This window comes from Grampus griseus (assembly GCF_964374135.1).
Source record: "Grampus griseus genome assembly, chromosome: X".
NCBI lineage: Eukaryota > Metazoa > Chordata > Mammalia > Artiodactyla > Delphinidae > Grampus > Grampus griseus.
Genome location: NC_138999.1, coordinates 15,600,984 through 15,616,458, shown reverse-complemented (window position 1 = coordinate 15,616,458; position 15,475 = coordinate 15,600,984). Strand labels below are relative to the sequence as shown.

General features: G+C 38.9%; 1 protein-coding gene across 1 annotated transcript in view; it reads right to left on the bottom strand.

The window, feature by feature from the left end:
- Positions 1-259: 259 nt before the first annotated feature.
- The window catches only part of PPEF1 (protein phosphatase with EF-hand domain 1), a gene marked incomplete at its 5' end in the record, with an annotated part of 115,911 nt that continues 100,695 nt past the window's right edge, over positions 260-15,475 (bottom strand). Inside the window, 4 exons of the mRNA XM_082681669.1 lie at positions 260-527; positions 1,432-1,516; positions 3,182-3,345; positions 11,079-11,185. Coding sequence (XP_082537795.1) covers positions 319-527; positions 1,432-1,516; positions 3,182-3,345; positions 11,079-11,185 — 565 coding nt within the window. The 3' untranslated portion in view covers positions 260-318. The remainder of the gene's footprint in view (positions 528-1,431; positions 1,517-3,181; positions 3,346-11,078; positions 11,186-15,475) is intronic.

Genomic DNA, 15,475 nt, shown 5'->3' with positions numbered 1-15,475 from the left:
TTCTTTTCAATATGTTTACAAACTGCTCAGGTCTCCTGGTTAGGTGGCATCCAAGAGACCAACACTAGGCTCAAATCCAGTTACTACCTGGCAGTGTGAGTCCCGCCACTGGAGCCAAATCCTATCAGCTGACATTTAACCTAGTCTTACCAATAGCAGTTTACTAGGGACTTCCAATACCCACATTATACATCTGCTCATGGTGTGAATTGGGGTCTACTTTTCTCTACTACTCACTATGAATTTCAAGGGTCGTGGCAAAGATTGTGTCAGTGATTTGGGTCAACTGTTTACAAGGAGAGAAAGCCCTAATTCTTGTTAAGCAACCTTGGTGTCTGATTTACTCAACTTGTCAAATTTATGCACTACATAGAAAGCCTTTAAAAACTCATTAAAATCAATGCTTCCATCTTTGTTTAAGTCCATCCTTTCGGTGAGCTCATCTAACTGGGAATCATCAACACAGACACGGTAGTGACTTTTGAAAAGTTTCCATATGCTACGAAATTCTTCCATGGAGATCAGGCCTAAAAGAATATAGGAGAAGGTCATGAGTGTTCATTTTAAGACCCACCTTAGAGAGGGGTGGGGAAAGCCATACTGACTGAATAGTCCCAATTAGCAGCTCACTAACATGCCTGACCATCGAGACACTGAAGGAAATGGAAAAGTAAGATTGTAGATATAAGAAACAATATGTCACTTTCAACTACCAAGTGATCCTGAGATTATTCTTCTAAAGCTGGAATGAGTGAACAGTGAAGGAATGGGGCGGGGGAGATTGTAGATGTCGTACTATATGTAGTATAGAAATTACAAGATCTAAAACCTAAGGGAGAGGGACATGGAAGGAGGGCAGAGGAGAGCTACATCAAAGCAGAGGGAGAATTAACCCTGGGACTCAAAAAGAGGATTGCAGACAGTGGCTCTGCCATTTTCTATAGGCAGTAATTTACTTTTGTGTTTTGATTATTGGTTTTTTGGTATTCAATGGTCTCTGCAGTTGGGGATTATCTGATGATTTTTTTTTAAGTTTGAAAATAAATAACTGCACATCAAAGCTAAGCAGAAAATGAGTTCTTAGTCCCCAAAACAGAATCAGAACTCTAGGAATGATTTTTATTGCCAGGAATAAGTACAATTTTTAAATGGACAGTGAATTATCTTTTCATCTGTGCTGGTGATTTATAAAAGGAGCTATTCTTGTCTGACTAATGGATATATAAGCCTATACTATATGGACTCGAATAGAGAGTCTGTGGCCAAACTAAAAAACACAATAATATTAAACATGAGTTTGTCCCTACCCCCCACCCCTGAGTTAAATCAAGTTTGGATGAAGAATGCAATAGATGAAAACAGAATTCTGGTTTAAAAAAACAGACTAGCCTTTGCTTTCTATTGCTACTGAACCAATCAAAGTGAACCTACCTGAGTGATTAGAGTCAATGACATTAAAGATGATTTGCAGGTCAGATCGGTATCTGTACACTGTTTCAATCAGAGTAGACTGAACCTAAAATAAAGACTGTCTAAGTGTTAAGACATATAGAATTTATAACAGGTCAATTTTAGTAAAAGTAACGAACACACAACATGGTCACCAATTCGAAGTATGTGATTTAGATAGAAATTTGAGAAGGCAGGCCTTCCTTGGAGGCCCAACCCTCTTAAATCAGATAAAAGACCATGCTCTTGCGTTCTGTAGCGCCTGCAGTCTCTGTTCCTTAGGGGACGGGCCAAAGCGAATCTGTGTGCCAGGCTCTGCACTGACAGCTTCTATGGATTATTTAATTCAGTCCTCAATGTAGTGGAATAACTGAGGACATGGAAAGGAGACGTGACCCATGAGCCCCCCCCCCCCAGCAAACCGGGGGCATGCGAATAAGCCAGAATTGCAAACAGTCCTGGATGCTTTGAGCCCCCCCACCCCACCCCCCGGCAAACCGGGGGCCTGCGAAGAAGCATTGAGTGCTTTGGGCACTGATCCATGAGATGTCCCCAGTATAATCAGAATGGTGGGAACACAAGGAAATGTCCTTGTGCTACTTCAGTATAATCAGAATAATGGGAACACAAGGCAATGTCCTTGTGCTGCTTTTGCGCTCAAGGATGAAGCACGGCATGTCTTCAAGAAAGCCCATTGTTGCTTGTATAATCAATAAAAGCATATGTTTCTGCTTTGGCATTTCTGGAATGTTAAGAAAACAAGTCTTAAAATGAAAACATAGATAATGCTTAAATAAAAGCTACCACAGCAGGACAGACGGCGCTGTATTGCCTGAGCCAGCAGCAGCCCTCTACTGCTGTGCCTCGGCATAATTCATCCCGTGTGATGAGCTTACTTTCGGCCCTGTCATAAGAAAACTGCAACACCTCAACAATAGCCCCACGGAACAGAACTATTATTATGCCCATTTTACAGGCTGGAAGACAGAGAGGTAAAGTAAGTTTCCCAAGGTTCACATAGCTGGTAAGTGGGATTTGAATTTTGGCCTGAAGCCAAGGCCTAGGAGCTTAGCCACCATGGTAAAATGTCTCTCAAGTGAAGCCAAAAGCCTCCTTTCTGTGGATATTTTAGTTTCCCACGTGCAGTTTTACTTCCCTTTTCCTGCTCAACTTCTCAACTCTCCTGCAAACAATCACCCCAGTTCTAGTTCCCATCAACTCACTTTCAGCCCAATATTATAACTAATTGCTGATGGGTTGTTAACTAATAAGTACTGGGGGTCTGACAACTCTCCCTGGGGTATTCCATTTTAATAAGAAATTCTAAATTTTAAAATTCTTTAAGGTATAAGATGTCATATCAGTAAGTCTATACTTACTGACAGTTAATAGGAGTATGTTGAGTATTTTAAAGAGTATTATATGAAAGAATAGATGTCATATATGCCCTTCTGGTAGACAGCACTTAAGAGAAGAATCACATATGTGACACAGATTTGCTTGCAGAAGACTTTTCTTCTTTTTTCTTTTTGCCTATCCTTAGAACACACAAACTTCCTGAACAGATCACAATGTATCTGGAAGATCCCCCTTAGGTCTTTCCTAAGAGTGCCATGCCCACCCATTAGACGATTCCACTCCCAACTTTTCAAAGAACTAAGGAACTCTTAAAAGTCGTCCAAAGGCTGTTTGACGCCAGCCAGGTTTTAGCCGGGGGCTGTGTTTCACTTACCTCTTTCACAGGTTTCTGAATGTGGATATCCTGGAAGCTGGACATGTAGTCAATATTTCCATCTTTGTCTGTGGTTACCAGATGTGAACTCAGGGATCTCCATGGCAAGTTCAGCCCCAAAACGTTCTCCATGGAAAAAGCCCACTGGCCCACAGAAAGTTTTCCTAATGACAACAGCAACAAAGCCCATATAATTGGTTGATAATTTGATAAAAAATGCAACCTCATCAATGGAGCAAGCAGACAGCCTTGGTTTTGAGGCCTGGGTGCCTCTGCTCTCCTTTATGATCTGTCCTACCAGACCACCCGACTCTGAGGGAAGAATAACCTTTGGGGTTCTGCAAATCTTTCCTTTACTGTTATGGGTAAGCAATCAGAATTTGGGTATACTCTATTTTTTCCCTTTTTTTTTTTTTTTTTTTTTTGTGGTACGCGGGCCTCTCACTGCTGTGGCCTCTCTCGTTGCGGAGCACAGCCTCCGGACGCGCAGGCTCAGCGGCCATGGCTCATGGGCCCAGCCGCTCCGCGGCATGTGGGATCTTCCCGGACCGGGGCATGAACCCGTGTCCCCTGCATCGGCAGGCGGACCCTCAACCACTGCGCCACCAGGGAAGCCCTGCTTTTCTTATTAACAAAGTAAGGTATGTTTATAATAGAAGATTTGAAAACACAAAAGGATATAAAGGATAAAAGATTACTTTTATTTTTAACATTTGGGCATATTGTTCATGTCTCATTTTCCCAGGTAATATCCTTTCATCCCCTAAAATTATATGTAGTTTTTTGAAATATAAATACCTTTATTTTTTCTGATTATTAAAGATATGTTCTTCCATGTATATAAACATGTATATATAAATGTATATATATTTTACCTTTCTTAAAGCCAAATATACTTTGTACCATGTTTTACATACGTGTATTACATATGGCAACACACACACATAACAAACATATATATTCTAGCCTGATTTTTTACTTACAATAAATCATGGACATGCATCTACGTTAATAAACATAGATCTACATCATTCTTTTAACGGCTGTGAAACTATTCCATTATTTTCTTAGGATCATTCCTAGAAGTGGAATTGCTGGATCAAAGGGTATGTACATTTTTAAGCCTTTTGATATATATCGCCAAACTGCTGTCAAGAAAGAGTAGCCAGGGGGCTTCCCTGGTGGCGCAGTGGTTAAGAATCCGCCTGCCAATGCAGGGGACACGGGTTTGAGCCCTGGTCCGGGAAGATCCCACATGCGGTGGAGCAACTAAGCCCGTGCGCCACAACTACTGAGCCTGCACTCGAGTCCACATGCCACAACTACTGAGCCCGCGTGCCACAACTACTGAAGCCCGCACACCTAGACCCCGTGCTCCGCAACAAGAGAAGCCACCGCAATGAGAAGCCCGTGCACCACAATGAAGAGTAGCCCCCGCTTGAGGCAACTAAAGAAAGCCCACGTGCAGCAACGAAGACCTAATGCAGCCATAAATAAACAAACAAACAAATAAATAAATTTATTAAAAAGCAAAAAAGAGAAAGAAAGAGTAGCCAGGGACTTCCCTGGTGGTGCAGTGATTAAGAATCCGCCTGCCAATGCAGGGGACATGGGTTCGATCCCTAGTCCAGGAGGATCCCACATGCCGCGGAGCAACTAAGCCCATGCGCCACAACTACTGAGCCTGCGCTCCAGAACCCACGAGCCACAACTACTGAAGCCCATGCACCTAGTCCGCACGCTCCACAACAAGAGAAGCCACCACAATGGGAAGCCCACGCACTGCAAGGAAGAGTAGCCCCTGCTTGCCACAACTAGAGAAAGCCTGCATGCAGCAACGAAGACCCAACACAGCCAAAAATAAATTAATTTAAAAAAAAAAGAGTAGCCATTTTACATTTCCACCAAGACGATTCCCCAAACACTTACCTGCTAAGGACATAATTCTTTTTTTTTTTTAATTGAAGTTTAACGCACACAGAAAAGTTCACAAAACAAATACAGAACTCAGTGAATTATCACAAAGGAGTTTCTTATGCAACCACCACCAAGGACAAGAAATACAACATTGCCAATATCCAAAAGCCCCCTCTGTGGACCCTCATAATTACTATCACCTCCCACTTTCCCAAGGAGAGTCACTATATTGATTTCTAACACTATAATTTACTTTTTGCCTTTTTTGATCTATATATAAACAGAATCATAAAGTAACTATTTTGGGAGGAATCTTACTTCCTTTGCTCAACACTAAGTTCATGAGATTCAGCCATGTTCCATTTAGTTGTAGTGTCTTCATTTTCATTGATGTATAGTATTCCACATATTCAAAATTTATATACCCATTCTATTGTTGGTGGACATTGGATTATCTACAGTTTGGTGCTATTACAAACAGTGCTGCTAAGAACATTCTGTACATGCCCCTTTGGTGCATTAAACCTATAGCTCAATTTGGGGAGAATTTATATCTTGACAACTTTGGCCCTTGAACACAGTAATACCCACCCATGTATTTCAGTTCTTTTTTATTTCTTTTAATAATATTTTAGAAATCTCACACATCAATCATTTGGTTTCCTTCTCGGTACTTGATTATCTATTGTGAATGGTATCTTTTAAGATTTTCATTATCTAAAAGTTAATGGCTGCCTATACCAGTTATCAATTTACTTCCACCCACTTAAAAATCTACCTTTCTTTGCCGTGTTTTGTGATATTGGAGCTGAACCCTGTAAATATTTCTCCTTTGGCACCTGGCATAATGCTAGGCTTTGTCAGCAGAGGGTGGAGGAAGAATGCTCTAAGACATAGCAGAAGAAACGGCTCTGGTGTACTTTGCTTCTTGCTTCTACAGCATAGCATGGCTGCTAGGTGTGTGGGAAATGCAGTGGCACCCACTCTCTAGTGAATTTCATGGACACCGCAGTGGGTGGTTCCCTTGCCAGCAGTGTGTGGGAGACACAGTGGTGCATAGCCCAAAGAGAGTTTTGATGGCACCACAGTGGGTGGCTCCATTCTCTTCCTAGCCCACTAGCTACAGGCCAACTCTGACCTGAGACACCTCAGTGAACTTTCACCCCATCCAGCGGGCCAGAGTGACACCCTCTCCAATGAGGTCTGAATCTTAGCCTTGGTTGGAAGTAGGGGACTCTTCCAAGTTTGTTCCTTCCTTGGATACTCTCTCTCAGCCTTAGAGACAGTAGTTGTTCCCTACACTTTCTGTTCTTGTATTTTTTAGAGTTCTCTTTTATTCCTACTAGTAATTAATCACCTTTTACTAGTTTATAATTCTTTATATTTTTTCCTTGTTCAAATTACTGATGTGGTTTCTTTCTCCTGAATAGATTCTGACTGATACACTAGTATATGGAAGTGCAATCAATTTCTGTTTATTGACCTTGAGGTTCTACAACTTGCTAAATTCACTTATTAATTCTAACAGTTTTTCTGTGGATTTATTTGGCATGTTGTCTATGCACAGTGACATTTTATTTCTTCTTTCTAAGCCTTATCATTTTATTTAACTTGCCTTATTGTACTGGCTAGCATCCCTAGTACAAAGTTGAACAGAGTCTTGAGAGGGGGCCTCTCATTAGTTTCCTACTGCTGCTCTAACAAATTACCATAGAGTTAGTGGCTTAAAATAACACATATTTATTCTCTTACAGTTCTGGAGGTTAGAAGTACAAAATCAGTTTCACTGGGCCAAAGTCAAGTGTCAGCAGGGCTGGTTCCTTCTGGAGGCTCTGAAGGGAGAATCTCTTTCCTTGCCTTTTTCAGCTTCTAATGGCTGCCTATATTCCTTGGCTTGGGGCACCTTCCTCCATTTTCAAAGGGCATTATTTCAATATCTGCTTCCATCATCACATCACATTCTCCTCTGATTCTGACTCTTCCTATGTCCCTCTTATAAAGACCACTGTGATTACACCAGACCCACCTAGATAATGCAGGATAATCTCCTCAGGTCAAGATCTTTAACTTAATCACATCTGCAAAGTCCCTTTTGCCAAATAAGGTAACAGTCACAGATTCTGGGGATTAGAATGTGGATATATTATGGGAAGGGACATTATTCAGCCTGCTACAGCATCCTTCCCTCATTCCCAAACTTTGAAGGAAAGGTTTCAACATGTCTCCATTAAGTATGCTATTTTCTATAGGCTTTGGTAGATATCCTTGATGAGATTAAGGAAGTTTACTTCCATTTTTAGTTTTCTAAATGTTTTTTAAACCCATGAAACCAGGGCGAAATACATGAAACAATTTTTCTCTTGAGAGAATTATATTACCTCTTTAAGTTTTGTTAAGTGGTGAATTACACTGATTGATTTTCAAATGCTAAAACAACCTAGAATTCCTAGTGTTCCTAGAATAAACTAAACTCTGTTCTGATACACTAACCTTTTGCTATTATTTCATTATTTCTTCCAGGATTTTTTTCATCTAAATGTATGAGTGATATTAGCTTTTAATTTTCCTTTTCCATAATGTTCTTGTTAGGTTTTGGTATCAAGGTTATGCTGACCTCCTAAAATCATCTTGAAAGTGTTCCCTTGAGAATTCCCTGGTGGTCCAGTGGTCAGGACTCCGTGCTTTCACTGCCAAGGGCATGGGTTTGATCCCTGGTCTGGGAACCCTCAAGCCATGTGGCACAGCCAAAAAAAAAAAGAAAGTGTTCCCTCTATTTCTATTCTCTGGAAGAGTTTCTGTAACACTGGTTTCATTTCTTTCTTAAAATATTAAATATGCATACTGTAATGGCTAATGAAGCTATATGAGCTCAGAGCTTTCTATGTGGAAAGTTTCAAAATTTCAGATCCAATTTCTTTAATAGTTATAGGATTGTTCAGATTTTCTATTTCTTTTTGTGTCAGTTTTTATAAGTGTATGTGTACATATATATTTTAAGAATGTGTCCATTTAATCTAAAGTTTCCATTTATTAGCATAAGAATTTCCATAATATATCTTATGATCTTTTTAATATCTGTAAAGTCTGTAGTAATGTCCCCCCCCTTTCAATTCTGGCATCAGTTATTTGGTCTCTCTTTCTTTCTCTCCTTACGAGGGTTATATCAACATTTTCTTCAAAGAACCACTTTTTGTTACTTTGTTGATCACAGTTTCATCTTTTAAAATATATACATTGAAGGATATCAATGCCTCTCTAATTTGCATCCCATAAGTTCTGATATGTTGTATTTTCATTACTCAATTTCAGCATTCTAACTTCCACTGTGATTTCTTCTTTGATCCAAGGGTTATTTAGAAGTGTATTTCTCATTTCCAAGCCCAAGGGGATTTTCTAGCTACCTTATGTAATTGAGTTGTAGCTCAATTCACTATGTCAGAGAATTTATTCTATATGTTTCCAATACAAAATTTGTTGAGATTTACTTTATGTTCCATTTAATGGTCAATTTTTGTAAATGTTCCATTTGTGCTTGACAGCAATGTATATTCTGCAATGTTGGATGCAGAGTTCTATATATTAAATATGTCTTTTAGGGAACGTTAGCTAATCTTTTTGTCTGTTTATACTTTCGGTTCCTGTGAGAGAGGAGTGTTAAAATCTCCCACTATGATGGTAGGTTTTTCTACTTCTACTTGTTCGGTGCATTTTTGTTTTACATATTTTTGAAGGAGGCTATATTAATAGGTGCATACACATTTAGAATGGATTTAGTTGGAAAACTGAATATTTTATCATAAAGTGTCCCTTTATTTTTCTAGTAATGTATATCTCCTTGAAGTCTACTTTGTCTGATATTAATACAGCTGTTCCCACTTTGTTTTTGTTAGTGTTTTCATGTTGTATCTTTTCGTAAATTTTATTTTCAATGTTTTGTACAGATTTTCCCTGACGTAAAATGCAGTTACATCCCAATAAACCTATCATAAGTTTAAGATATTGTGAGTAAAAAATGCATTTAATATTTATATCTAACCTACTGAACAGCATAGCTTAGCCTAGCCTACCTTAAATGTGCTCAGAACACTTACATTAGCCTATAGTTGGGCAAAATCATCTAACACAAAACCTATTTTATAGTAAAGTGTCGAATATGTCATGTAATTTATTGAATACTGTACTCAAAGTGAAAAACAGAATGGCTGTATGGGTATGGAATGGTTCTAAGTGTATTGGTTGTTTACCCTTGTGATCTTGTGGCTGACTGGGAGCTGTGGCTCAATGCTACTACCCAGCATCATGAGAGAGCATTGTACCACATATTGCTAGCCTGGGAAAAGATCAAAATTCGAAGTATGGTTTCTACTCAATGCATATGGCTTTCACACCATTTTAAAGTTGAAAAATTGTAAGCTGAACCACCATAAATTGGGGACCACCTGTATATATGACTCTACTGTCTACTGGCTTCTGTTGCAACTGTTGAGAAGTCTGATGTCACTCTAATTGTTGTCTCTGTAGCACCGTGTGTTTCCTCTGCTTGCTTTTAAGATTTTCTCTTCACTGTTGGTGCTCTGCAGTTTCACCACAAGTGTGTGTAGGTGTGAATTTAATTTTATTTACCCTATTGGAGAATCACTGTTCCTCTTTACCTGTGAATTTGAGTCTTTCAACAGTATTGGAAAAGTCTCAGCCATCATCATGTCAAATATATTCTCTCTTACATTCTCTCCTCCTGGGACCCTGATTAGATGTATGTTACACATTTGATTCTTAATCTTTGTAATTCTTTTTTTTTTTTTTTTTGCGGTACATGGGCCTCTCACTGCTGTGGCCCCTCCCGCTGCGGAGCACAGGCTCCGGACGCGCAGGCCCAATGGCCATGGCCCACGGGCCCAGCCGCTCTGCGGCACGTGGGATCCTCACGGACCGGGGCACAAACCTGTGTCCCCTGCATCGGCGGGCAGACTCTCAACCACTGTGCCACCAGGGAAGCCCTCTAATTCTTTTTTAAGCAATGTCTAATCTTCTGTTAAACCCACTCACTATGTTTTCTTAATGAGTTTTTATATCTATATAAAATAAAAATGGTTCTTCTTTAAATCATTTTCAAATGCGTATTTGTGATTCCATCTTTCATTTCTTTAAACATTTTCTTTGTCAGTAATTTTTTATTTTGTATTTGATAATTCCAATATATGATGTCCTTGGGAAACTAATCTGTTGCTTATTGTTTCTGCTGACTCTCCCTCGTGGTAGCTTGTCCCCTTGTTTGTTTGGTGATCTTCGGTTGTGACCTCACATTAGTTGATCTTAATCTCTGGATATACTAGTGGCCCAAATTAGGGACACTTCCCATGAAGATGGATTTGCATTTGCTTGCCAGGAGTTGGAGGCACTACAGATCTAGGACTACTTTAGTCACTTTGAGGATCTAGGCTTAATGTTGTCAGTCTCAAATTCAGCTTATCCATCTTTCTACTATCCTATGGTTTAGTCTCAGGATTGACTGCTACACCAATATTAGTATTTGCCCCCAGGACAATCTAGCCTTTTGTGCTTGCTTGCTGCTCCATGTTCCAACATGTGGTTTTAAAAATCCTTTAATGGGGAGAGGAAATGCAGCCTAGAGATTTATCTTAATTACTGTGAGGCTGGTAAATGCATTAAACTAATGTATCCTCTAGAATCTAGCTGTTTCTAAACAGGAGGACCTTCCAGAGTGTCTAGTCAAACATACTACCAGAAGAGGAGTCTAATTCTGGGTTGTTGTTGTTTTTTTAAGTTGAAAGAAGCTTACTGAAAAGGAGGAATATGCTTTTGTCCAAGCATATAATGGATTATATTTCATTTTTATCTCTATCATTCCTTGCTGGTAAAAGTAGAAAACTGAAATCTTAAGGAAACAAAGAAAATGAAAACTGATTTGTATGTAACCTGGTATGTTAAGAAATGGTAAGCATTACATAATTTTTTTTACCTGATTTACTGCTGTCTTGAAGTTGGAAAACACGAATGAGGTCACTTTTTTGTGAAATCATTCTCTCTTTTAACATCCTGATGGCTCTACTTTCAACAGCATTCATCCTATGTTAAGAAAATAATTATTAGGTGAAAGTTACATAAGTCATTCCGTTCTGTTTCATTTTAATATGATTTGTTGCCACTCACCAGTTTCTACATTAAATGAACTGTCTAACTTAACAAATAGCATATTACTAGGTGGTGAATGTGTTTATATGTATGTGTGTGTGAAATTTTAAAAGGATTATCACCGGTGTTTTCTTTTTGATTTCAAAGATTCACATGAGGGCTTCCCTGGTGGCGCAGTGGTTGAGGGTCCACCTGCCGATGCAGGGGACACGGGTTCGTGCCCCGGTCCGGGAACATCCCACATGCCGCGGAGCGGCTGTGCCCGTGAGCCATGGCCGCTGAGCCTGCGCATCCGGAGCCTGTGCTCCGCAATGGGAGAGGCCACAACAGTGAGAGGCCCGCGTACCGCAAAAAAAAAAAAACCAAAAATAAAACAAAGATTCACATGAACAATTAGTGTACGAGAATATCCAAGACAAGAAGGAAAACAAAGAGGGACTTGCTATAGCAGATGTTGAAATTTACCTTAAAGTTACTTAAACAAAACAGCAGGTATTGACACAAGAGAAGACAGATACATACATGAATAGAATAGAATTTTCATAAATATAGTGAACTATAATATATATGGGAACAATATATATGACAAAGGAGGTATTAAAATTCAGTAGAAAAGGACGATTTTTAAAAATAGTGCTAGCACAATTAATGTCTGGATGTTAAACTTCTACCTCAGACCATTTACAAAAATAAATTCAAAATAAAGGAGGAACAGAGGAACAAAGTAGTCATGAGTCACCCCCAAAAAGCAAAATGGCAGATGTAAATCCAACCATATCAATAATAACATCGTATTTGAATGGATTAAATAAATAAAAAAGCAGAGATTGTGAGACTGAATTAAAAAAATAAGATCCAACTATATGTTGTCTACAGGAGACACACTTTAGTTTCAAAGATACAAAGAGTTTGAAAGGAAAAAGTATACCATGCAAACAGCAATCAGAAGAGAGTTAGAGTGGCCATACTAATAGGAGACAAAATAGACTTTAAGACAAAAGCTATTACTAGAGAAAAAGAGGGATATTTTATAATGATAAAAGAACCAATCAGTCAAGAAGATGAAATAATTATAAAACATACATGAAACTAACAACAGAGCCCAAAGCTACATGAAACAAAAACTGACAGAATTGAGGGGGCAAATAGACAATTCAATAATAACAGTTGGGGACTTCAGTACTCTACTTTCAATAACAGATAGAACAACTGGGCAGAAAATCAAAAAGGATATAAAAGACTTGAACAGCACTATAAACCAATTGGATCTAACAGATTTGTATAAAACACTTCACCCAACATCAGCAGGATATATATTCTTCTAAAGCGTATATGGAATATTCTCCACAATAAGACCCCATGTTAGGCCATAACGTAAGTCTCAATAGATTTAAAATGATTAAAACCATACAAAGTATCTTTCCTGACTACAAATAAATAAATAAATTAGAAATTAATAACAAAGAAATTGGGAAAATCACCATGTAAGGAAATTAAGCAATACAATCCTAAATAACCAATGGGTCAAAGAAGAAATCACAACAGAAATAGAAAATACTTTAAGATGAATGAAACTGTAAATACAACATGCCAAAACATATGAGATGCAATTAAAGCACTGCTTAGAGGAAAATATATATCCATAAATACCTATATTAAAAAAGAAAGATATCAAATCAATAGCATAATGTCTATCTTCAAAAGCTAGAAAAAAAAGATTAAACTAAAATCCAAAGCAAATACATGGACGGAAATAATAAAAAAAAGAGGAGAAATACATGAAATAGAGAAATAAAAAAACAATAGAGAAAATCAACAAAACCAAAAATTGTTTCCTCGAAAAGATCAATAAAATTGACAAACTTTTAGCTAGACTGGCTAAGGAAAAAAAAAAGACCCAAATTTCTAAAATCAAATGATTTTAGAAAGAAGGGTTATCACATCTGACCTTATAGAAATAAAAAGTATAAGGGAATACTATGAACAATTGTACACCAACAAATTAGATAACGGACAAATTCCTATAAAGATACAAATTACCAAAACTGGCTAGGAAGAAATAGAAAACTGAACATACCTGGAACAAGGAACAAGACTGAATAAGTAATCAAACAACTTCTCACAAAAAAAAGCTCAGGGCCAGATGGCTTCACTGGTGAATTCTACCAAACATTTAAAGAAGAATTAATACCAATCATTCACAAACTCTTCCAAAAAATAGAAAAGGTGGGAATACTACCCATCTTATTATATAAAGCCAGTATTACCATGATACCAAAACCAAAGATCACAAGAAAACTACAGACCAATAACTCTTATGAATATAGATGGAAAATCCCCAACAAAATACTAGCAAACTGCATCTAGCAATATATAAAAAGGATCATATACCATTAACAAGTGGGATGTATCCCAAGAATGCAAGGTTTGTTTAACATCTCAAATTAATCAATGTAACACATCATATTAATAGAATAAAGGACAAAATCCACATGATCATCTCAATACATTCAGAAAAAGTATTTGACAAAATCCAACACTCTTCATGATAAAAACAGTCAACAAACTAGGCATGGAAGGGAACATCCTCAACCTGATAAGGGACGTCTGCAAAAAACACATAGCTAATATACATAATGCTGAAAGAGTGAATATGTCCCTCTTAAGATCAGGAAGAAGACAAGGGTATCTGCTCTCACCACTTCTATTCAATATTGGTTTGGAGGTTCTAGCCAGGCAGTTAAGCAAGAAAAGAAAGTAAAAGGCATCCAGATTGGAAAGGAAGAAGTAAAACTATCCGCATTAACAGATAATATGATCTTGTATATAGAAAATCCCATAGATTCCACTAAAAACTATTAGAACTTTGTACAGCAACTATACTTCAATAAAAAAGATAAATTAAAAAAACTATTAGAACTAATAAAGAAGTTCATTAAGATTGCACAACATACAAAAATCAACTGTATTTCTATACATTATAAATGAATAATCCAAAAATGTAATTAAGAAAACAATCCCAGCTCTCACTCCCTCTTGTGAGAACACCAGAATCACAACTAGCTGCTGAACAATCATCGACAGGAAGACACTGGAACTCACCAAAAAAGATACCCCACATCCAAAGACAAAGGAGAAGCCACAAAGAGACAGTAGGAGGGGTGCAATCACGGTAAAATCAAATCCCATAACTGCTGGGTGGGTGATTCGCAGACTGGAGAACACTTATACCACAGAAGTCCACCCACTGGAGTGAAGGTTCTGAGCCCCACGTCAGGCTTCCCAACCTGGGGGTCAGGCAACGGAAGGAGGAATTCCTAGAGAACCAGCCTTTGAGGCCTAGTGGGATGTGACTGCAGGATTTTGACAGGACTGGGGGAAACAGAGACCCCATTCTTGGAGGGCACATACTAAGTAGTGTGTGCATCGGGACCCAGGGGAAGGAGCAGTGACCCCAGGGGAGACTGAACCAGACCTACCTGCTAGTGTTGGAGGCTCTCCTGCAGAGGCGGGGGGGTGGCTGTGGCTCACCATGGGGACAAGGACACTGGCAGCGGAAGTTCTGGGAGGGACTCCTTGGCGTGAGCCCTCCCAGAGTCTGTCATTAGCCCCACCAAAGAGCCCAGGTAGGCTCCAGTGTTGGGTCGCCTCAGGCCAAACAACCAACAGGGAGGGAACCCAGCCCCACCCATCAGCAGTCAAGAGGATTAAAGTTTTACTGAGCTCTGCTCACCAGAGCAACAGTCAGCTCTACCCACCACCAGTCCCTCCCATCAAGCCTCTTAGATAGGCTCATCCGCCAGAGGGCAGACAGCAGAAGCAAGGAGAACTACAATCCTGCAGCCTTCGGAACAAAACACACATTCACAGAAAGATAAACAAGATGAAAAGTCAGAGGGCTATATACCAGATGAAGGAACAAAATAAAACCCCAGAAAAACAACTAAATGAAGTGGAGATAGGCAACCTTCCAGAAAAAGAATTCAGAATAATGATAGTGAAGATGACCCAGGACCTCGGGAACAAAATGGAGGCAAACAGTGAGAAGATGCAAGAAGTGTTTAACAAAGACCTAGAAGAATTCAAGAACAAACAAACAGAGATGAACAATACAATAACTGAAATGAAAACTACACTTGAAGGAATCAACAGCAGAATAACTGAGGCAGAAGAACGGATAAGTGACCTGGAAGACAGAATGGTGGAGTTCACTGCTGTGGAACT